The sequence below is a fragment of the Salmo salar genome, chromosome ssa16, assembly GCF_905237065.1.
Source record: "Salmo salar chromosome ssa16, Ssal_v3.1, whole genome shotgun sequence".
Lineage (NCBI taxonomy): Eukaryota > Metazoa > Chordata > Actinopteri > Salmoniformes > Salmonidae > Salmo > Salmo salar.
Window position 1 is genome coordinate 74,709,970 of NC_059457.1, and position 25,422 is coordinate 74,735,391.

At 42.7% G+C, this 25,422-nt stretch overlaps 1 protein-coding gene across 7 annotated transcripts in view; it reads right to left on the reverse strand.

Moving 5' to 3' along the window:
* Window positions 1-661: 661 nt before the first annotated feature.
* The window catches only part of LOC106575556 (phospholipid-transporting ATPase IH), a 64,679-nt gene continuing 39,918 nt past the window's right edge, over window positions 662-25,422 (reverse strand). The window contains exons 17-30 of one of the 7 annotated variants that reach the window (XM_045697800.1): window positions 24,654-24,835; window positions 19,307-19,558; window positions 18,771-18,948; window positions 16,963-17,065; window positions 16,677-16,822; window positions 16,541-16,600; window positions 16,250-16,377; window positions 12,441-12,576; window positions 11,679-11,702; window positions 10,122-10,187; window positions 9,647-9,750; window positions 9,205-9,370; window positions 4,788-4,894; window positions 662-4,013 (exon numbers count right to left, since the gene is read on the reverse strand). In XM_045697800.1, the coding sequence (XP_045553756.1) occupies window positions 3,962-4,013; window positions 4,788-4,894; window positions 9,205-9,370; window positions 9,647-9,750; window positions 10,122-10,187; window positions 11,679-11,702; window positions 12,441-12,576; window positions 16,250-16,377; window positions 16,541-16,600; window positions 16,677-16,822; window positions 16,963-17,065; window positions 18,771-18,948; window positions 19,307-19,558; window positions 24,654-24,835 (1,704 nt within the window). In that variant the 3' untranslated portion in view covers window positions 662-3,961. Of the gene's footprint in view, window positions 4,895-7,936; window positions 8,043-8,409; window positions 8,508-8,660; window positions 8,724-9,204; window positions 9,371-9,646; window positions 9,751-10,121; window positions 10,188-11,678; window positions 11,703-12,440; window positions 12,577-16,249; window positions 16,378-16,540; window positions 16,601-16,676; window positions 16,823-16,962; window positions 17,066-18,770; window positions 18,949-19,306; window positions 19,559-24,653; window positions 24,836-25,422 lie in introns of all 7 variants that reach the window. The other 6 variants (XM_045697802.1, XM_045697801.1, XM_045697804.1 and 3 more) reach the window with 6 other exon arrangements.

Consider the following 25,422-nt stretch of genomic DNA (forward strand, 5'->3'; position numbering starts at 1 on the left):
GCCTGCACATAGCCATGTTCATGTTCAGCACATTCAAAAACACCAGTGTTTCCCCCAATACTACTTACAAGGGATGAAATATGATGGTCCTAGGAATAATGTGCTGGATAATTCATGTTTGAAGTGTGAAAATAAATGTAAGGATATAGACTTAGTTCAGTCTTTTTCCCCTTTAAATTAATATGAGCCTAACAACTTATTTCCAACAGCATAAAAGCATCACAAATACAGGATTCTGGAAGTGTTAAATTCTGCCATAAAGCACGCTGGCCTAGATACTGTTTATCCGTGACAGACAGATTGACAGATCTCAGATCCAGAAGCCTGAGGACGGTAGTGGATACAAAATTGACGGAAAATGAAAAGGATGTCCAAATCAAATCAAATCTCACACAGTCGTTTTAATCATTATGACATCTTGAACATTAATGAGTTATCACAGTCTCTGTTCAACACTAAGGGTGGTCTTGGGCATACAGCCCATAATAAGGCATACTGCAGCACCACCATCTGGCTGTTGGGTAAAGTGTAACTATCGTGCATGATGGGAAAACATCTGAAAGTGGAATATAATATGACAACATATTATCATAGTAAGGCTAATAACACTGGAAGATTAATGGTTCTTTTATAATCTTCTTTCAAAAACAACAAAGTCATGTTTTATTTTTGGTTTTATTACAAGCAGATGTACTGTTAGTTGTTTGCCATTAATAGCTACAGAAAGGCTGGCAAAAATCCACATATATCTACAGATATCAATCTGTTAAAAACTGTATAGAAAAAGACCCCAAAACTGTACATGAATTACCTTTACTACATACAGTAATATATATATATACAGTAATATATATATATACAGTAATATATATATATATATATATATATATATATATATATATATATATATATATATATATATACACATACATACATACATACATATTCAAGAGTGTACAGAAGTATACATAGATTTAGATATAGTCAAAGTTATGAGTGATGTCATAACGCCATGTGCCGATACATTGTAAAAGAGAAATACACATTCTGTTAAACTGTAAAGGCTGGCTGTAAAGTTCAAGCCCTACTAAGTCAGTAAAGTTATATATTAGAACAATTAAACATCTACTATAGTTATTCATTTGGTCACACCTTAACCCATAGTCAATGGCTTTCAAAGTATCTTTAAAAACAAACCCATATTTCATGCGAGAAACATGTATTATTTCAGTGCAGGAACACAGAAGAAACAATTGTACTTGGATTTCTTAGTATATTAATTGACAGAAAGCAGAATTGTAAAGCTATATCTTTTCATTTACGTGATGTCCCTCTTCCCCGTGACAGTTGCAAAGATGGTGGCTAAATTAAGATAGTTCACTCAGGCTGTTTACCGTTGAAAAAAATGGTACTTTACAGTCTACTTAACTGGGTGTTTCCCATAGACACCAACGCAATAGCAACTCGGTCTGGTCTACTTAGTTAATTGACATTCATTGAACCAGGGAAAAAAAGCTGCGAGTGGGGTGTCTCGCTTCCTCTTCCGCCTTTGACAGTTCCTCTTTAGCTGTTTTGGTTGTTAGAAAACGTAATATTAATTATCTAAATAAATACAAGTCAGTGAACAGGTCTCCTCTTCTGAATACAAAAGTAACAAAACAGGATTTTTCTAAGATATACAAAAATACCTAAATGAGAGAATTCTGATCAGAACAGAGTCGCTGCCTGGAAAACACTACATTCTTACTACGCGTCAGTATTTGGTGATCGTTTCCGTTCTGGATCATGGAAACGTTCTGATGTACTGCAGTGGTTTGTCCAACATAATTCTAACAGCAGCAAGCCAGCTCACAGTTGAACACGTGGGAGTTTTGTTCAATAGTGTCCATCCTTGTTTGCTGATATTACTAAGATCCTAAAACACAGATATATGTCATAATGACAGGCTTAAAGGAGTAGGCTTCATATACATTCAATATTCTGAAGCATAGCCAGCAACACCTACAGGACTAAAACAGTCAAATGCACATACTCTCCCTCTCTCTCCATCTTTCTGAGGGTTTGTCGCTCACAAAACCAACATTTTCCTCCAAACCAACTGAATATTGAGTTGAGCTCTAGGCCTTTTCATACAGGAAACCTAACAGAGACTAAACGCTACACAGAATATCAAACAAAGAATCTCAATACAATCAATTCTAGACAATACAGTCAACTTATAATAGCATAGTTTGCTTCAAGTTTTCAAGCTTTTATGGAATAGGTTTCGACTGGACTAGACATCAAAGCAATTAAGAGAGGCATCATATTTCAGTTTGGAGAGTGTTGAACTGTCAGAGAAAGAGAAGTTATGCTTGTTTGATTCATAAACACACAGAGAAGCTCATTACGTCCAGTGGTACGACAGAGGCAGAGCATGCAAACAAGTCTGTCAACATTATAAACACCCTAAATGACTGTTTAAGTACCAGTCTCATTCATCCTCTAACGAACAGATGACCACAGACTTCAAGCAGAATCAGTGCTGATAAAAACACTAGTTCTCACCCTTTCTGGAGTCATCCACTTCCTTACAGCCGGTCGCTCATCATTCAGTCATCCACTGTAATCATTCATTCATGAATCATTCACTAATTCATTCATTATTTGTAAACCTTGTCATAGCAATGGCCAGTGTTCTAGTTGTGATTGTGGTGTAATGTTCAGTGTCTTTACATTTCAGTGAAGATTCGTAATACCACCTAATAACAGACGACCATCTTAAATATCATTGCTGCCTTCAATGAAACAGACATCCGCACGCACACACACACGCACACACACACGCACACACACTGTGTATAACAACATCAATTTCTATAGATGGGACATCCATATACTTTTGTTCCTCTTGGTTTGAACAGATCCCACAATGCACCACAACACATCTAGTGTCAGGCAGCTAAATGTGTCTAGAAAACCCTTGGTTTTGGTACAGTCCCCCCTCCCATCTCCCTTTCTCATTGTCTCTCTCCTTACACCCACCACACAGACTGTGTTCTTATGAGACGGATGGAGGGATGCATGACCGGATGAAGGAGTGAATGGAGGCGGCAGTGAGGAGGAGGAGATGTAGTGAGGCTCGAGAGGACAGATCCACACGAGCATCACTTCAAAAAGGAACAAGAGGAGAAACGGTAGAGGTAAAAAAACACATGAAGAAAGAGGAGAAAATGAAACATAAAAGCATCAGAGAAGATCTGAGGGAGGGAGAGAGCACACAGTGACAGACTCTTGTGAGAGAATTAGAACACTCTTATAACACCTTCATGAGGCTCTCACGCATCGTGTGAAACTTCTATGGGTATGTTCTATATTACTTATGCCAAGGGACAGAGCAAAGCAGCTAAGCATAATGTCTACATTCTACATGTTGTATTTCTGTAACAGAGATCCACTGCTCTTTAAAGCTTCAGATCTGAGTGTGAGAGATGTTAGATATCTACATGGACAATGTTAAAGCCCAGAAACAAAGTAGGTTCTCTCTCCTATTTAATAGTGTCCACCAATCCTGGTTTGGTGTAAGGCAGAATTTCTCTTCCTCTGTCCCACCCAGTCTCAGTGTAAGGCAATAACCAGCAAGGCAAGCCATTGAAAAAGTATTTTCTGAGCCTTTGGTTCCAGACTACTGTGTATTTCAAAGGAAACACTGTGTAGATGTTAAGGCGGAAAAGGATTCCCATGCATACTGGTTTACCACTGTAGTTCCTCAGCACTACGTGAGGCAGGATGCCTCAGCTTCCATGTCAGGAAATGGGACGGTTACAAGGAGGAATGGAGGTATAATCACATCACTCTACAGTAGACACAAGGACAGTCCATGACACGGGATACTACACACACAGAACTGTCTCTAGTCCAGTAGAGATAAACCACTATCACGGCCTCGCCACTTACAACTGAACTGGAAAAGACTAGTGTCTTATGGCGTGTTCCTGGATAAGAGATACGCACAGAGGCAACACCAGTTTGTTCTATAAAAAGCAGGACAGAAAGAGAGAGGAAGAGAGGAAAAGACAAAAGAGAAACAGGAAAGTGTGGTCAGTTAAAGCACATGCAATTCCTCTGAACATCTTCCATTCATACTGGACATCCCTGCTTTATGACACTTCAAATGACATCATCACTGACAGTTGACAGTCGCAGGGAGATACGGGGGAGTGACATCCTTTATGACAAACACTTTAAATGACATCATCACTGACAGACAGTTGACAGACAGATACGGGGGAGTGACACACACACACACACACTGCAGTATGGGTCTGAGGGGGTCGGACCCACAGTAGACATTACTGGGTGGAGCCAAGGCCCTTTCCACCAATCCACAGCCACTGCTTGCCTGGAGCCAAGTCTGTTCAGTTCACTCAGCTCCTTGTGCTAACACAACACAGCCCTAGGACTGTGGATCATGTGGATCGTCCTTCTGTGTGGATTTGGTGTTTGTTTGCTTTTTCACAATGACATTGGTAACGGTACGCGTCTAGATTAGGTATCTATTGTCTAGAGGACAGATTGTTCCAGTGGTCAATTGCTCAACACTGAAATCTTGGTAAAGACTTCCAGTCTAAATCAGACTAAACTCCACTCTAGACTACACCGAGGTCTCAGGCCCTGCCCCATTGTGGGCGTAGCCAGCCCCAGAGTGACGGGAGTTGCCGGCGAATCGGAGGAGTGGGGTGAAAGTGCAGTAGTCGGGCCCGCCCCTCCAGTGGGTGAACATGAGTTTTTTGGTGAAGGGTTCAGACCTTCTGGGAATGGGGTTCTGGTGGTCGGCCCTCCTGCGTGTGGGAGCGTGGAGAGATGCCAGCGGGGTGAACTCCGATAGCTGGCCATTATACAGCTTGTCTGCATTCTGTAAGGGAGGGATGGAGAGATGGGAGGAGAGAGAGGAAAGAGCGAGAGAACAGAGGAGTTATTATCTGGATCAAGGTAAGTGGTAGCCAATTCAGGTCCTCAACGGTGTGGTGTGTAGAGGGTTTTGTTCCAGCCCAGCATTAACCTGATTCAACCATTTCAACTTATCGTGGTCTTTAATTAAAAAACATTTTATTTAATCCAGTGAGTCTAAACTGGGTGGGAACAAAAGCCTGCATACGACACTCTGCTGTCTGCCAGAACCAGGATTGACCACATGGTGGACCCAGAAGACTACAAACCCCACCACAACCCCTACCCAAAAACCACATCAACACAAACACACCAGACCCTGGTAGCAAAAGATGTTAGGGAGCAAAACATAAGCAAACTGAACAAGTGAACGGTCAAAGCATGCAGCATGTCCTCAGAAAACATCAAGGTGAATACGGCTGTTCAGTCTCAGACAAACATGTCACTCTGCCGAACTGGATTCACTAAACATCAAATCAAACCTATTGTGGATTGGTGAAAGCTAGATTCTAAACCTTGCTTTCACCTATCCAACCATAAACAATTCAGTGCTGACAACCTCTAGGTGGAGGAATGAATTCAGGATGTATTCTAAATGTATAGGAACAGGGCCCAAGCCAGACCGGAGCCAGACCACATGATGTTAGGCAGGGGAGGGAGATCCTAGCAGTATGAGCCTTCTGCTTAACTCAGTTGGGACTTTGGGATAGATGGAGAATTTGTCTGGTCAGGACAGGAGTGTAGCCTCACAGGCTAAACAGACGGACTACATTGTTTAATTAAGGAGAGGTCTGGCCCAGAGACGTAGTACACTACAGGGCAGCCACACATCTCCTGACATCCTACTTGTTTAGCTGATGCCGATTGTGTTACCTTGAGCTCGTTATTAAACACAGGCTGCAGTACCTTCTGTAAACACTGGAGGGGGTAAGTGCTCTACTTTAAAATAGTACTTTTTCGCTGTCACAAAACAATTGCTATGGCACTGATGATAAACATATTCAGCATTCAAAAAGAGAATGACACATATTTCATATGTTTAACTAGTTGTGATAGCTTTACCAGGAAACATATTTAATTAATTTGGGTAATGAACAACTCTTAGACTGATGGCATAATGCTTAAAACTTCATCTGGGACTGGACAGCCTGTCAGTGTTACACACACTGTGTTAGTGCACCAGTTCATCTAAGGAAACCCAAACGGGAGGACAACCTGTAAAATTGATATATATATATATATATATATATATACACACACACACACACACAGTGGGGGGAAAAAGTATTTGATCCCCTGCTTATTTTGTACGTTTGCCCACTTACAAAGAAATGATCAGTCTATAATTTTAATAGTAGGTTTATTTGAACAGTAAGAGACAGAATAACAACAAAACAATCCAGAAAAACGCATGTCAAAAATGTTATAAAATGATTTGCATTTTAATGAGGGAAATAAGTATTTGACCCCTCTGCAAAACATGACTTAGTACTTGGTGGCAAAACCCTTGTTGGCAATCACAGAGGTCAAACGTTTCTTGTAGTTGGCCACCAGGTTTGCACACATCTCAGGAGGGATTTTGTCCCACTACTCTTTGCAGATCTTCTCTAAGTCATTAAGGTTTCGAGGCTGACGTTTGGCAACTCGAACCTTCAGCTCCCTCCACAGATTTTCTATGGGATTAAGGTCTGGAGACTGGCTAGGCCACTCCAGGACCTTAATGTGCTTCTTCTTGAGCCACTCCTTTGTTGCCTTGGCCGTGTGTTTTGGGTCATTGTCATGCTGGAATACCCATCCACGACCCATTTTCAATGCCCTGGCTGAGGGAAGGAGGTTCTCACTCAAGATTTGACGGTACATGGCCCCGTCCATCGTCCATTTGATGCTGTGAAGTTGTGCTGTCCCCTTAGCAGAAAAACACCCCCAAAGCATAATGTTTCCACCTCCATGTTTGACGGTGGAGATGGTGTTCTTGGGGTCAGAGGCAGCATTCCTCCTCCTCCAAACACGCCGAGTTGAGTTGATGTCAAAGAGCTCCATTTTGGTCTCATCTGACCACAACACTTTCACCAGTTGAACATCTGAATGACTCAGAGGACATTGGCAGACTTCAGACGGGCCTGTATATGTATTCTTGAGCAGGGGGACCTTGCGGGCGCTGCAGGATTTCAGTCCTTCACGGCGTAGTGTGTTACCAATTGTTTTCTTGGTGACTATGGTCCCAGCTGCCTTGAGATCATTGACAAGATCCTCCTGTGTAGTTCTGGGCTGATTCCTCACCATTCTCATGATCATTGCAACTCCACAAGGTGAGATCTTGCATGGAGCCCCAGGCAGAGGGATATTGACAGTTCTTTTGTGTTTCTTCCATTTGCGAATAATCGCACCAAATGTTGTCACCTTCTCACCAAGCTGCTTGGCAATGGTCTTGTAGCCCATTCCAGGCTTGTGTAGGTCTACAATCTTGTCCCTGACATCCTTGGAGAGCTCTTTGGTCTTGGCCATGGTGGAGAGTTTGGAATCTGATTGATTGATTGCTTCTGTGGACAGGTGTCTTTTTTAAAGGTAACAAGCTGCGGTTAGGAGCACTGCCTTTAAGAGTGTGCTCCTAATCTCAGCTCGTTACCTGTATAAAAGACACCTGGGAGCCAGAAATCTTTCTGATTGAGAGGGGGTCAAATACTTATTTCCCTCATTAAAATGCAAATCAATTTATAACATTTTTGACATGCGTTTTTCTGGATTTATTTGTTGTTATTCTGTCTCTCACTGTTCAAATAAACCTACCATTAAAATTATAGACTGATCCTTTCTTTGTAAGTGGGCAAACGTACCAAATCAGCAGGGGATCAAATACTTTTTTCCCCCACTGTGTGAATATATGTGTATGTGTCCATACCACAGTGTTCTGGTGAAGACAAAACAAAGCAAATCCAACTGTCAGAGACCAACCAACCCTTCACCCCACCCTTCACCCCACTCAGAGTCGGTCCCGCCTGTCTTTTACCATGGTGAGGCTAGGCCTCTGAGGTGGACAGGGCAACCCCCCCATCTAGCAGGGAGTCCCGGCTGTACGTCATAACTCCATCAAAGTTTCTATCAGCCCTCATTCGCTGTGGACAGCAAGATACACACGCTCAACATAGATACATCTGTACAAACACACACACACACACACACACACACAACATAGATACATCTGCACAAACACACAACATAGATACATCTGCACACACACACACACACACCAAGACTGACACTTTCCATTTTGAAGGGGCTTCAAATATCTGTTTCATGTCAGATACATTGTTTCTGTATTTATGAATGAGGATTCTAACCAACGCTCTTTCAAGGTACACTTAATGCACGGCATGGACATGCAAGTCAACAGGCACCTGTAAGCATTCACCACCACATGCCCATGCAGAGACACAGAGGGCGGAGAGGGCATGCGGATAGGTTGAGAGAGGGTCACCTGACCTCCTAGTCAGGTGGTTGGGTTAGAAACTGATTCTGCTTGAAGTCTGGGAGAGCATAAAGATGGTGGACTGCTCAGAAGTAAGGCATGGCCGCTTTGTCTGCCGTTGCCAAGGAGACAGAGCCAGGTCAGAGTGGTCAGAGGGTAGAGGTTAAAGGTCACACAGGCCAGTAGAGAGAGCAGGCAGGGACAGAGGAGAGGAGAGAAGGGTTAAAAGGAACACTTTGTATCTTAAAAAACACTTGATGTTCACCATCAATCACTATTTCAGGAAGAGGAGAGTGTTGGAAGCTCTTCCGGGTCATGGCGAGGTGAACTGAGGTCAGTAGGGAGAGGTCAGAGGAATCACTGCACACAGTAGAGACACATGGCTCATTCAGTAGTGAGAGAAATGCCAGACAGACAGACAACTCTCAGCCTTTAAGAATGTGTAATAGGTTATACGGTGTTTCCCCTCCAGATAAGTTGTTTAAAAAGCAGTGAACACTGCACACTGATTCAACTGCTCACTTACCTGAAGAAGACCTGGAATATATCCACAGGCAGCATCCAGCTAAAGTCACGGTGATACATGTCTATATGATATACCGTATATACACAATGCACTTTAATCCTCGGATTTGAAACATACAGCTAAAGTCACGGTGATACATGTCTATATGATATACTGTATATACACAATGCACTTTAATCCTTGGATTTTAAACATACAACCAAGAGTGTGTATCCAAATGTAAGCATGTGTGCATGTACTTCTGTGCATAATGTGTGTGTGTGTGTGTGTGTGTTTCGCCCACCTGAATGCGTTCTGTGGTGGTGGGCCACAGGGCCCTGCAGACGACCTTCTTGACCACGTCAGGCAGCAAACTGATGACGATGAGCAGGATGATGCCGAGCCAGGCCGGACCGCTGGACAACATCTGAATAAACACGTAGTACATCCTCTGGTAGTTCAGGAAGGGCCTGGGGAGAGGAGAGAAGATCTAGTTATTATACATCTAGAACCTCTCAATGAACACATAGAACAACCTCTGATAGGGACACAGAGAGGACAGGATCTATTTTGTCTATATCCATGTTTATAACATCTGCATAAACACATAATACAACCACTGGTAGGGAGACAGAGAAGACAAGATCTATTTCACAAATATCTATGTTTATAACATCTGCATAAACGCATAGTACTTCCCTTGGTAACATGGAGAACAGAAAACAATAGGATATACTAACACATACCAAATGATGCCTCCCCATAGCAGAGAGAAGATGACGAAGAAAAGCAGCGAGCCCCAGATGACAAAGTGGTTGATCCACGTCCAGTAGTGTGTGTCCAGGGCGAGCTGTGAGATGGAGAGAGACAGAGAGAGACACAGAGACAGAGAGAGACACAGAGAGACACAGAGAGACAGAAAGAGAGAGAGAGAGACAGAAAGAGAGAGAGAGAGACAGAAAGAGAGAGAGAGAGACAGAAAGAGAGAGAGAGAGACAGAAAGAGAGAGAGAGAGACAGAAAGAGAGAGAGAGAGACAGAAAGAGAGAGAGAGACAGAAAGAGAGAGAGACAGAAAGAGAGAGACAGAGAGACAGACATAGAGAAGGACCATCGACAGGTAATTAAATCAAAGCAGTAGAATTCACTCTAATATCGAGTCCCTTTAACATCTAGCATAAAGTAGTGCCTTAAAGGTGGTGATGTGTAGGATGTTACTGTACCTTTAACGTGACTGTGAACACCAGCACAGTGAAGACCAGAGTCCCAAATGTCCAGTTACCAAACATCTGTGGAGAGGAAGGTATTACAGAGAGAAATCACACATACTATTAGACAGGCAGCCTTTTCAGAGGACAGTATGCTACTGGAAATACAGTCAGCCTGGACTAACTCATTTCCTTTGCATTACTACATATGTTTGTGGCTATGTTTAGCTTTTTAAATGACCAATTATCCAGCAATTATCAATACAAAAATCACACAGTTTAGTTGTATTTTCCAGAGATGTTTTTTTTCATTCAGTTATATGAAGTCAAACCAGTGCAGAAATGGAAAATGGATATTAAACTATTTTCAAGCTGCTTTTATTAAAACAACATGTGCACCATTTCTCTTAATTCTGTATTTAAAGTACAGAATAACCTGAAATGACCTAAATGTGTCTATAAAATAAATATTATTACAAATAAATCATGTTCTGTATGTTCAAATAGCTTGTGATGTTGATGGAATGCTAATACCCAAACCAACGGTGATGAGGGTCAACAACATGAAGATACCTACCAACACATTAACCCACCTGCTTTCCTCAATTCACCCCAATGTATCAATACACCTGACAAACCTTGACTGAGGGAGAACTGTCCTTTTATTAACCGTCAAAATGAGCTGTTTCTTTAAAACTACTGCAAGGGCCAATGAAATGCAGTGATAGAAGAGAACCTTGAAAAACAGACTCCTTCTGTCTGTGTTGTTTTAACTTTACTTTTTTTCTGCCAGATATACCACCAAGACAATAAGTTAGAGATAGAAGTCTAGAAATCGCCACAGACGGTCATTCTGTTAAAAATTGCATAACTATGACATATCCAACCTGACATGTCCTATACAACAATATCTGTCAAAGGTACTTGGCCATTCATTTCCTTTGTCACATACTGTAGTCTATAGTGTATGGGTGGAACAGTGTGAACCCTAAGCTCCAATATACTGCTGCCTGAGCCAGTCTTACAGTCTCAGCCTTGCGTTCTGACAGGAGATGACATCTTAGAGTAGGAGTAGCCAATCCTGGTCCTGGAGGGTCGCGGCGTTTACAGGCTTTTGTTCCAGCCCAGCTCTAACACACCAGATCAATTGTGTTATAGATCGATACCATTAGTTGATTATCTACAACAGGCGTGTTAAAGCTGGGCGGAAACAAAACCCTGACCTAAAGACTCAATATGAGCCGTTCTCTACCACCATCCATGGTAGATGTCTACTAGCAGAAACCGCTGTTGTACTGGACACACAAACAACATAAGGTCTGGACTACGGCAACTACACAATGAGACAAGAGTGGAGTTGGAGTATGGGTTTACTATTCCTACACTGATATACCTACAGCTCATTGGCCTATACAGGCAGTAGGGGTTGGATATGAGGGGATACCTATTGGATGAGGTGATGAAGGGCGGTTTGGTTACGCAATGTGACGGGCAGTGGAGGAGGAGGGGGGGGCGGGGAAACAGTCCGACTAAAACTAAACCAGGGTGACAGACAGATAGGGACAGGCTTACCATCTGTGTGTTGGTTGTCATTAGCTGAGGAGAGGACGAGAAGCATAAAGAACAAGCAACATAAAGGTAAGAGGAGAAAGAAGAATAAAAAGAAAGAACTGGAAGCTGGAAAACTAAAACATCTGATATTCAAAGGAAATAAAGCAAAAACAGGCAAATCAAAGCAATCCAAAAGGTTAAAGTGATATAAATGAAGAAATATAAAAGGAGAAAGAGCACAGAGAAAGATGTCCGCAGACTCAACATGCTCTCCTTTCCTAGATATGAAGGGGAGATCCGATCATGGTTTTATGCAAAGGATCACAGGTGAATCTGCAGGCCAGGAGATCTTATGTCATCCATTTACCTAGAATCACCACACCTTCCACAGACGACAGCTGTTCTGACTGAAGTTCCAGAATGTTGTTCACTAACATGAATTCAATGTCAAATGAACTCAAAGGTCCATGTTGAATTGTGGGTAAAAGCTGGGTCAAAACTTGATGAAAAGTATGTACATTGATGACAATTACGTTTTCCACGTTGACAAAACGTGGAAACAACGTCGGTCCAACCCGTGTGTGACCAGTGAACTCACTCATAACCCACAGTCACAATCAGCCACTCCACATCGCATTCACTGGACACTCCTTCACGGCAGGAAAATAAACACTTGACATGGTCTTGGAGAAGTGCAGTATGATCAGACGATCATTATATACATCACACCAACATATACTCCTTAACGCAGTACTACAGTAGCCACGGCGACAGGGTCTTTACCTGTCCGTTGCTGGTGAAGGTGCTGTTGTTGAACAGGAAGTAAGAACCAAAGAAGAAGACGACGGCATCGAACACCCCCAGGAAGGTCCAGTAGATGAAAATGGGCCAACGCAGGAGAGAGTTCTTAGCTATGTCCCTGTAGAGAGGAAACATTACAGTACACATTATATACAGTAAATATAGGAGGGAGTCCTTAGCTATGTCCCTGTAGAGAGGAAACATTACGGTACACATTATATACAGAAAATATAGGAGGGAGTCTTTAGCTATGTCCCTGTAGAGGAGAAACATTATGGTACACATTATATACAGTAAATATAGGAGGGAGTCCTTAGCTATGTCCCTGTAGAGAGGAGACAAGAGATCCATGTTATCTGATGACCAGACACCTGAGCATAATGCTTGCATTACATTAGTCTATATACTATGTCTTTTTGGATTTAATTAGATGGTTCTGTTTTCCCATTAATCTGTAGATTCCTTTCGATTCATACTAATGTCTGACACATTTAGATTTTGGGGTGAATTGTCCCTTTAACCAGAAGAATTCCAAGCTACCAGCAATCACACTTTCTATTAGTCTCCAGAACTAAAACAGCATTCCTCCACCACAACGGTGTGCAAGGCAACCTTGATTTAACAGTTAGCTGACAAATCCAGACATGGAGGAATGACCTGACGCCAGTCAGATCCATTTCTGGCTGCTGCATTGTTAGTCTAAATTTTCCACACAATTACCCACAGGTAGCAAGGAAGGAAAATGGAGTATTGATTGTCACCAGGCAGAGAGAGGAAAAGCAAACAAAAACATCAAGCATTTACTGGCAACACCACTGAACAATGTGAGCTTTATACTGTATATATGGATTCACAAACAAGTGTGTCTACGTGATTCTATTATTATCTTGTAATGTCTTATAACATCTTGAGAATGTGAATTGGGCTGTTGTTTAGTAACAGAGTTCATATGAGGAGAGAGATGGCAGTCGTAGTTTGCCAAGAGCTGATAGGATTTTACAATTATCTGCTCAGTATGTTCTGAGGAAATGCTGTGGAAGAGATCAACTGAGGAACATTCCCAATGTGAGATTATCTGACAGTTTGTGGGTAGCACCTACACTATATATACACAAAAGTATGTGGACACAACTTCAAATTAATGGATTCAGCTACTTCAGCCACACCCGTTGCAGACAGGTGTACACTACCGTTCAAAAGTTTGGGGTCACTTAGAAATGTCTTGTTTTCGAAAGAAAAGCAATTTTTTGTTCATTAAAATAACATCAAATGAATCAGAAATACAGTGTAGACATTGTTAATGTTGTAAATTATTATTGTAGTTGGAAAAAGGCAGATTTTTTATGGAATATCTACATAGGTGTACAGAGGCCCATTATCAGCAACCATCACTCCTGTGTTCCAATGGCACGTTGTGTTAGCTAATCCAAGTTTATCATTTTAAAAGGCTAATTGATCATTACAAAACCCCTTTGCAATTATTTTAGCACAGCTGAAAACTGTTGGTCTGATTAAAGAAGCAATAAAACTGGCCTTCTTTAGACTAGTTGAGTATCTGGAGCATCAGTATTTTTGTGGGTTCGATTACAGGCTCAAAATCGCCAGAAACCAATTACTTTCTTCGGAAACTCGTCAGTCTATTCTTGTTCTGAGAAATGAAGGCTATTCCATGCAAGAAATTGCCAAGAAACTGAAGATTTCGTACAATGCTGTGTACTACTCCCTTCACAGAACAGCTCAAACTGGCTCTAACCAGAATAGAAAGAGGAGTGGGAGGCCCCGGTGCACAACTGAGCAAGAGGACAAGTACATTAGAGTGTCTAGTTTGAGAAACAGACGCCTCACAAGTCCTCAACTGGCAGCTTCAATAAATAGTACCCACAAAACACCAGTCTCAAAATCAACAGTGAAGAGGCGACTCCGGGATGCTGGCCTTCTAGGCAGAGTTGCAAAGAAAAAGCCATATCTCAGACTGGCCAATAAAAATGTAAGATTAAGATGGGCAAAAGAACACAGACACTGGACAGAGAAACTCTGCCTAGAAGGCCAGCATCCCGGAGTCGCCTCTTCACTGTTGACGTTGAGACTGGTGTTTTGAGGGTACTATTTAATGAAGCTGCCAGTTGAGGACATTTAATAGCCTTCATTTCTCAGAACAAGACTAGACTGACAAGTTTCAGAAGAAAGTGCTTTGTTTCTGGCCATTTTGAGCCTGTAATCGAACCCACAAATGCTGATGCTAGCTACAATAGTAATTTACAACATTAAGTGTTTACACTGTATTTCTGATCAATTTGATGTTATTTTAATGGACAAAAAAAGTGCTTTCTTTCAAAAACAAGGACATTTCTAAGTGACCCCAAACTTTTGAACGGTAGTGTATATAATCAAGCACACAGCCATGCAAACTTCATAGACAAACATTGGCAGTAGAATGGACTTTCAACGTGGCACCATCAAAGGATGCCACCTTTCCAACAAGTCAGTTAGTCAAATTTCTGCCCTGCTAGAGCTGCCCCGGTCAACTGTAAGTGCTGTTATTGTGAAGTGGAAACATCTAGGAGCAACAACGGCTCAGCCACAAAGTAATAGGCCACACAAGCTCACAGAACGGAACTGCCAAGTGCTGAAGCGCGTAGCACATAAAAATAGTCTGTCCTCGGTTGCAACACTCACTACCGAGTTCCCAACTGCCTCTGGAAGCAACATAAGCACATGAACTGTTCGTCGGGAGCTTCGGGAAATGGGTTTCCATGGCCGAGCAGACGCACACAAGCCTAAGATCACTGATTGATGGTAGCTGAAGGATGGGATTAAAAACAAACAAAAAGATAACTAACGTAAAATATACGGTTCGTGAAATGTATATAGTATGTATAAGCTGGAAGTATAAGCCTAAGTGTTGTTGTCCATTAGTTTACTCCAATTAGGGGAGGAGTGGTAGGGTTAGGGGAAAATAATAAAGGAAAATATATTTTGAAAAAGATGTATACAAAAATATATATGGGGGATTTGAAATGATGCAGACAATTACATTGATAGAAGCTACAATCTGCAGTATTACAGCTGACATCATCGATTACCAAGCATCGGCTGGAGTGGTATAAAGCTCGCCGCCATTGGACTCTGGAGCAGTGGAAACACGTTCTCTATAGTGATGAACCACGCTTCACCATCTGGCAGTCCAATGGATGAATCTGGGTTTGGAGGATGGCAGGAGAAAGCTACCTGCCCAAATGGATAGTGCCAACTGTAAAGTTTAGTGGAGGAATAATGGTCTGAGGCTGTTTTTCATTGTTCGGGCTAGGCCCCTTAGTTCCAGTGAAGGGATATCTTAACGCTACAGTATACAATGACATTCTAGACAGTTCTGTGCTTCCAACTTTGTGGCAACAGTTTGGGGAAGGCCCTTTCTTGTTTAAGAATGACAATGCCCCTGTGCACAAAGCGAGGTTCAAACAGAAATGGTTTGTCGAGATCGGTGTGGAAGAATTTGACTGGCCTGCACAGAGCCCTGACCTCAACCCCATCGAACACTTTTGGGATGAATTGGAATGCCAACTGTAAGCCAGCTTAATCGCCCAACATCAGTGCCCGACCTCACTAATGCTCTTGTGGCTGAATGGAAGCAAGTCCCTGTAGCAATGTTCCAACATCTAGTGGAAAGTCTTCTCAGTAGAGTGGAGGCTGTTATAGCAGCAAAGGGGGGACCAACTCTATATTAATGCCCATGGTTTTGGAATGAGATGTTCGACGAGCAGGTGTCCACATACTTTGGTCATGTAGTGTACCTGTAGAGGGAGGGGTCTTTCTTGAGGATGTCCATGTTGATGTGCTGCTCGATGAGGCTGAAGAGCAGGATGGGTAGAGAGGTAAAGCTGATATTGTACAGTGTCAGATAGGCTGTGTCATACAGCGGCTGGAGAGAGACAGGATGGAGAGAACAGCCAAGATCAGTCATTTAAAACAATATTTATATCTTACTCATTTGTCATACATTCTTAACCAGAGAAAAACAATTCAAACTTCTCCACAAAGTCATGGTTTAAAGTATTATAATTTTGGGCACATCTTTTATGTACCTGTTGGGAGAAGCCACAGAAGAACTGGTAGAGGAACTGAGGGAAGATGAAGGCGACATTCTGAGGAAAAAGAAAATCATGTTTTACTGCTTAATCATCAGTAGTGCTTGGTTACATTTAGTGAGAAAACACTGACTTTGTAGAAGAAGTACTGGACGAGCTCTGAGATGCGGATGTAGTAGTAGTGTCCGTGAACCAGCAGCATCTTCTTCAGGTGTTTGAACTTCGGGATGGCGTAGTCGCTGTTCCGCGCTGCCTGGCGACCCTCTTTACCCATGATGCCTTAGGGGAGGACATGACTGAGCACTTTTACCATTTGTTTTGCAAGTCATATACATGAATACAAATATATAAAACTATATTCAAATTCAAATAACTTTATTGAAAAGAGGTCCATTTACAGCGAACAGGGTAATACTAACCGATGCCCACGTGAGCCTCCAGGATCATGCTAACATCATTAGCCCCGTCTCCAATGGCTAGCGTGATGGGGTGTTCTGGAGACGATTTGATCAGCTTCACAATCTGGCAACACAACGTTTCAGGATCAGTGAGATAACCGTTTTTTTAAATCTGTAATTCATGAAAGAAGATATGTCTAATACAGACAATCTTTGTAAAGAGAGTTAGAGCTAAATCTATAGACATTGTTATATGAACCTAACCACTGTATATTAACGTGATAGAGGGGATACATGTAGTAGTAAGACTTCCTGTGTGAATGTCACTCCATATTACATCACAGCCCATATTCCTCTGCCTCCTAGCACAGTGGAGGAGAACTAGAGGGAAGGGTGGTATTGTGCAGTAAGCAATAGTGACAGTCATATCAGACAGAGCTCAACAGAACTCCTCAGTAAGAGATAGTGACAGTCATATCAGACAGAGCTCAATAGAACTCCTCAGTAAGAGATAGTGACAGTCATATCAGACAGAGCTCAATAGAACTCCTCAGTAAGAGATAGTGACAGTCATATCAGACAGAGCTCAATAGAACTCCTCAGTAAGAGATAGTGACAGTCATATCAGACAGAGCTCAATAGAACTCCTCAGTAAGAGATAGTGACAGTCATATCAGACAGAGCTCAATAGAACTCCTCAGTAAGAGATAGTGACAGTCATATCAGACAGAGCTCAATAGAACTCCTCACTAAGAGATAGTGACAGTCATATCAGACAGAGCTCAATAGAACTCCTCAGTAAGAGATAGTGACAGTCATATCAGACAGAGCTCAATAGAACTCCTCAGTAAGAGATAGTGACAGTCATATCAGACAGAGCTCAATAGAACTCCTCAGTAAGAGATAGTGACAGTCATATCAGACAGAGCTCAATAGAACTCCTCAGTAAGAGATAGTGACAGTCATATCAGACAGAGCTCAATAGAACTCCTCAGTAAGAGATAGTGACAGTCATATCAGACAGAGCTCAATAGAACTCCTCAGTTAAGATAGTGACAGTCATATCAGACAGAGCTCAATAGAACTCCTCACTAAGAGATAGTGAGTCATATCAGACAGAGCTCAATAGAACTCCTCAGTTAAGATAGTGACAGTCATATCAGACAGAGCTCAATAGAACTCCTCAGTTAAGATAGTGACAGTCATATCAGACAGAGCTCAATAGAACTCCTCACTAAGAGATAGTGAGTCATATCAGACAGAGCTCAATAGAACTCCTCAGTTAAGATAGTGACAGTCATATCAGACAAAGCTCAATAGAACTCCTCAGTTAAGATAGTGAGTCATATCAGACAGAGCTCAATAGAACTCCTCACTAAGAGATAGTGAGTCATATCAGACAGAGCTCAATAGAACTCCTCACTAAGAGATAGTGAGTCATATCAGACAGAGCTCAATAGAACTCCTCACTAAGAGATAGTGAGTCATATCAGACAGAGCTGAATATAATATACTGTAATTCCTCAGTCCCAAATAACGTCTGCTATGACAGGCGGGGTCTAATGTGAGAGAAGGAGACAGAAAGATAATGGGTCGGAGAGAAATAGAGTGGAGAGAGAGGCAACAGTCTGGAGTGACACGAATTGGTGACCAGAGACGGGGGAGGGAGGTAGTGGAGTCCAGTAGAGCGATAAAACATCAACCAGCTCAACACTCCATCAGACTGTGTCAGTGCTTCCTTCACTTAACCTAGCCATGACGGATCACATGACACCAAAGAAATAGGTGTGGAAACGTGTCGTTTGAAATAACTCAGCCTGTTAGGCTACCTGTGCTTTCTGGAGGGGCGCCATGCGGCAGCAGAGCACAGCGCTGCAGTTCCTACAGATCTCCAGGAAGATCTCCTTGTAGTTCCCCTGACTGGAGTCCTCCTGACTGGGCTTCAGCACCGCAGACAGGGTGGCCCCGTCGATGATCAGACCGTAGTCCACACAGTCTGCAGACAGACTGGGGACACACACACACACACACACACACACACAGTCTTTGACTAACCTTGTGGGGACACACAATTTATAACCATTCAAAATCCTATTTTCCCTATCTCCTAAACCTAAACCTAACTCTATCCCTAACCCCAAAACCTAACCTTAACCCTTAACCTAAACCTAACCCCTAACCCTAATTCTAACCCTAATACTACCTTAACCCTAAACCCCCTAGACTAACAAAATGTCCCCAGTTGGTAAAATGTCTGTATGTTTACTATTCTGGTCCCCACAAGTATAGTTAAACGCGTCCAGGTGCACGTGTGTGTGTGTGTGTGTGTGTGTGTGTGTGTGTGTGTTGGGATCCCGGCACCCACCCTGAGAAGGTGTCTCTGGTCATGCTACCATGCTGTCTGAGTACGGTTTTACTCAGGTCAAACAGAACGTCATGTAGACTCTGTTCCTCGGTGCGTTTGGTGGTCAGCTCCAGTATCTGTGTGGAGCGGCGGAACAGCTTGCTAGCGTAACAAGTAGCCGCCGCCGTCTCCATCTTGTCTCCGGTCAGCACCCACACCTTCATCCCAGCCTTCTGGAGAGACTCGATGGTGTCTGCTGCCTTGTCCTGGAGCCTGGAGAACAGGCAACATAAAGTCAGGCAGCGGTCAATGGAGCAACGCTGTACATGGTCATTAGCAGTCAATGGAGCAACGCTGTACATGGTCATTAGCAGTCAATGGAGCAACGCTGTACATGGTCATTAGCAGTCAATGGAGCAACGCTGTACATGGTCATTAGCAGTCAATGGAGCAACGCTGTACATGGTCATTAGCAGTCAATGGAGCAACGCTGTACATGGTCATTAGCAGTCAATGGAGCAACGCTGTACATGGTCATTAGCAGTCAATGGAGCAATGCTGTACATGGTCATTAGCAGTCAATGGAGCAACGCTGTACATGGTCATTAGCAGTCAATGGAGCAACGCTGTACATGGTCATTAGCAGTCAATGGAGCAACGCTGTACATGGTCATTAGCAGTCAATGGAGCAACGCTGTACATGGTCATTAGCAGTCAATGGAGCAACGCTGTACATGGTCATTAGCAGTCAATGGAACAACGCTGTACATGGTCATCAGACCTGTCAATCTTTCAATATTTTTTCTAAATCTCTAATTCTACCACATCCATAGAGAGCAGAGATGATTTATTCAGGTTTAGAATACAAGTAGAATGGAATGGTGCAGACACACAGTTTAGAATAAAAGTAGAATGGAATGGTGCAGACCCAAACAGTTCAGAATAAAAGTAGAATGGAATGGTGCAGACCCACACAATTCAGAATAAAAGTAGAATGGAATGGTGCAGACACAAACAGTTCAGAATAAAAGTAGAATGGAATGGTGCAGACCCACACAATTCAGAATAAAAGTAGAATGGAATGGTGCAGACACAAACAGTTCAGAATAAAAGTAGAATGGAATGGTGCAGACACAAACAGTTCAGAATAAAAGTAGAATGGAATGGTGCAGACACACAGTTTAGAATAAAAGTAGAATGGAATGGTGCAGACACACAGTTCAGAATAAAAGTAGAATGGAATGGTGCAGACCCAAACAGTTCAGAATAAAAGTAGAATGGAATGGTGCAGACCCACACAATTCAGAATAAAAGTAGAATGGAATGGTGCAGACACAAACAGTTCAGAATAAAAGTAGAATGGAATGGTGCAGACCCACACAGTTCAGAATAAAAGTAGAATGGAATGGTGCAGACACAAACAGTTCAGAATAAAAGTAGAATGGAATGGTGCAGATCCACACAGTTCAGAATAAAAGTAGAATGGAATGGTGCAGACAAACAGTTCAGAATAAAAGTAGAATGGAATGGTGCAGACCCACACAGTTTAGAATAAAAGTAGAATGGAATGGTGCAGACACACACAGTTCAGAATAAAAGTCCTACACCAACTATCTCTAGTAAGATACCATTGTCAAAACGTAGTGTAGTTCTGTTTTACACTGTAAAAGTATCACTCACTATCTAAATGTAGTTAAGTACAGTACAGTCGTGGCCAAAAGTTGAGAATGACACAAATATAAATTTTCACAAAGTCTACTGCCTCAGTTTGTATGATGGCAATTTGCATATACTCCAGAATGTTATGAAGAGTGATCAGATGAATTGCAATTAATTGCAAAGTCCCTCTTTGCCATGCAAATGAACTGAATCCCCCAAAAACATTTCCATTGCATTTCAGCCTTGTCACAAAAACACCAGCTGACATCATGTCAGTGATTCTCTCGTTAACACAGGTGTGAGTGTTGACGAGGACAAGGCTGGAGATCACTCTGTCATGTCACCACCAGTACAGAGCTTGCTCAGGAATGGCAGCAGGCAGGTGTGAGTGCATCTGCACGCACAGTGAGGCGAGGACTTTTGGAGGATGGCCTGGTGTCAAGAAGGGCAGCAAAGAAGCCACTTCTCTCCAGGAAAAACATCAGGGACAGACTGATATTCTGCAAAAGGTACAGGGATTGGACTGCTGAGGACTGGGGTAAAGTCATTTTCTCTGATGAATCCCCTTTCTGATTGTTTGGGGCATCCGGAAAAAGCTTGTCCGGAGAAGACAAGCTGAGCGCTACCATCAGTCCTGTGTCATGCCAACAATAAAGCATCCTGAGACCATCCGTGTGTGGGGTTGCTTCTCAGCCAAGGGAGTGGGCTCACTCACAATTTTGCCTGAGAACACAGCCATGAATAAAGAATGGTACCAACACATCCTCCAAGAGCAACTTCTCCCAAACATCCAGGAACAGTTTGGTGATAAACAATGCCTTTTCCAGCATGATGGAGCACCTTGCCATAAGGCAAAAGTGATAACTAAGTGGCTCGGGGAACAAAACATCGATATTTTGGGTCCATAGCCAGGAAACTCCCCAGACCTTTAATCCCATTGAGAACTTGTGGTCAGTCCTCAAGAGGCAGGTGGACAAACAAAAACCCACAAATTCTGACAAACTCCAAGCATTGATTATGCAAGAATGGGCTGCCATCAGTCAGGATATGGCCTGGAAGTTAATTGACAGCATGCCAGGGCGGATTGCAGAGGTCTTGAAAAAGAAGGGTCAACACTGCAAATATTGACTCCGCATCAACTTCATGTAATTGTCAATAAAAGCCTTTGACACTTATGAAATGCTTGTAATTATACTTCAGTATTCCACAGTAACATCTGACAAAAATATCTAAAGACGCTGAAGCAGCAAACTTTGTGAAAATTAATATTTGTGTCATTCTCAAAACTTTTGGCCACGTCTGTACACAGGAGGCTGGTGGCACCTTAATTGGGGAGGACAGGCACGTGGTAATGGCTGGAGCGGAATTAGTGGAATGGTATCAAATACATCAAATGTGTGGTTTCCATTCTCCCCGTTAAAGCCATTATTATGAGCCGTCCTCCCCTCAGCAGCCCCCACTGGTACAGTAAATTGGCTTTGGGGTGTTGAGCTGGTGTGGGTTTGGGGAGTTGGTTTGTTGCAGCAGCAGTCCAACGTCACAGAGCAGGGAAGTGTGTAACGAAGCTGCAGTGCAGTTAGGATTCACAGCTCCCTACACCGCTGCTGCCTGCCAACCAGCCAATTACTACCACAGCCCAGGAGTCACAGACAATCACACAGACGGATGGACGGGAAAACAAACAGAAAGACACACACACACATCAACACACACACACATCAACACACACACACATCAACACGCACACACATCAACACGCACACACATCAACACGCACACACATCAACATGCACACACATCAACATGCACACACATCAACATGCACACACAAAGACAGATGTGAAGGAAGATGGTGAGACTAAAACACTACACACTCACTAACACTAACACACAGATAGACAGATAGCGAAGTGAGTGAGAGAAAGGCAGCGTGATGGGCTGTGACTGACTCTCTTTAATGGGGCAGAAGCAGACCTGATACCAGAGAAAAACCTCTGGTACTTCAACATGACGTCTGTGCTGACAGACAGAAGAGCAGCAAGAGACCCCACTTCATCAGCTGCTATGGATGTCTGGCAGAGATCAATAACAGTGGAACTCTAATGTGGTTATCTGCTCATTAGCTGGCTGCACTGGGGACTGACACACACAACATGTTGACTGACTGACTACTGACGCTACTGTTCATGTTAGGCCTGAGAGACTGCAGGACTGCAGCTAACTAATATTACTGGTTCACAGGCTGCTTTGGGAAAGAACAAGTACCATCATTACAGGAATGGTCAGCCTTATAGTTCTACAATGTGATTCGTTCAATAGCTAACATCATTACAGGACTGGTCAGCCCTATAGTTCTACAATGTGATTCGTTCAATAGCTAACATCATTACAGGACTGGTCAGCCCTATAGTTCTACAATGTGATTCGTTCAATAGCTAACATCATTACAGGAATGGTCAGCCCTATAGTTCTACAATGTGATTCGTTCAATAGCTAACATCATTACAGGACTGGTCAGCCCTATAGTTCTACAATGTGATTCGTTCAATAGCTAACATCATTACAGGACTGGTCAGCCCTATAGTTCTACAATGTGATTCGTTCAATAGCTAACATCATTACAGGAATGGTCAGCCCTATAGTTCTACAATGTGATTCGTTCAATAGCTAACATCATTACAGGACTGGTCAGCCCTATAGTTCTATAATGTGATTCGTTCAATAGCTAACATCATTACAGGACTGGTCAGCCCTATAGTTCTACAATGTGATTCGTTCAATAGCTAACATCATTACAGGAATGGTCAGCCCTATAGTTCTACAATGTGATTCGTTCAATAGCTAACATCATTACAGGACTGGTCAGCCCTATAGTTCTACAATGTGATTCGTTCAATAGCTAACATCATTACAGGACTGGTCAGCCCTATAGTTCTACAATGTGATTCGTTCAATAGCTAACATCATTACAGGACTGGTCAGCCCTATAGTTCTACAATGTGATTCGTTCAATAGCTAACATCATTACAGGACTGGTCAGCCCTATAGTTCTACAATGTGATTCGTTCAATAGCTAACATCATTACAGGACTGGTCAGCCCTATAGTTCTACAATGTGATTCGTTCAATAGCTAACATCATTACAGGACTGGTCAGCCCTATAGTTCTACAATGTGATTCGTTCAATAGCTAACATCCCAGACTGGGTCAGTGAGTCCGATTGTCATTAATTAACTATGCAAACTAGGGCTTGGAGAGTGAGGTTGACTTTCAGTTGAATCAAATCAAATTGTATTAGTCACATGCGCCGAATACAGCAGGTGTAGACCTTACAGTGAAATGCCCCTAACCAACAGTGCATTTTCGAAAAATACGGAAAAGAATAAGAGATAAAAGTAACAAGTAATTAAAGAGCGGCAGTAAAAGAAACACTCTACAGTTGCTAATCTACTCCGTCTCTCTAGCCCCATACATTGTTAGCTCTAAAGAGAGTTGCCCTTAATATAACTCTTCTGTCCAGAATATAGAAATATAATTAGTAGAAGCAATAGAGCTAAAATCCACAAGATAGTGGTTCTGATTCTACGTTGTGATTCTAGATCGGTACCTGTCCTCGACAGCAGTGGCTCCATGAATATATAAATAGAATTGGGTAGAAAAGACAATGTAGATTGTATGATTCTACGCTGCTGTGGTTCCAGAACGTTACCTGTCCTCCACGGCGGTGGCCCCCAGCAGTATGAAGTCCTTCTCAATGAGGTCATAGGCCTCGGCCAGCTTCCTGTCTCGGTCCTGCAGGGCCAGCTTGGCGCTGTTCAGCAGGTGACACGTCTCCTCGTACTGAGCCACGCTCAACTTCCTGTACGCCACGCACAGTGTCCGTAGGCCCTCCTGAAGAGAGAGAGAGAAAAATAGACAGAGCGAGAGATAATTATGTTATGCTTTGATATGATTACTGGACACTGATGTTGCAGTTGACAATCCAATAATAACAATTATTCCACTGTTCTGTTAGCTTTTTCCCCCGTTAAAAACAAGTCAATGACATCACTGACAGAGCAGTGGGTTACAAAAAGCTGCAGTTTGCACAGACTGGCATCGAGGGCTGTCCCACTGGGCAGAGTTTCCATACCAGTTTAGTCTGTGGCAGTAGACTTGACCTTGAACATAAGCAAACACGCACACACACGCGCACACACACACACACACACACACACACACACACACACACACACACACACACACACACACACACACACACACACACACACACACAGTTCTGACATTCTCTCAGCGCCAGTCTGGTTCACACCAGCATCACCGCTGGCCATCCCATTGTAACGTAACCAGGGAAACACATTCTCCCTGACAGTCAACAGAAACGGGTCGGCACCGCTGCCAACGGCAACCCCAACTGCATCCACAATTATGTCACCCTTGGCAACCAGCCTGTCCTGATTCTGTCAGTGTGACGTTGG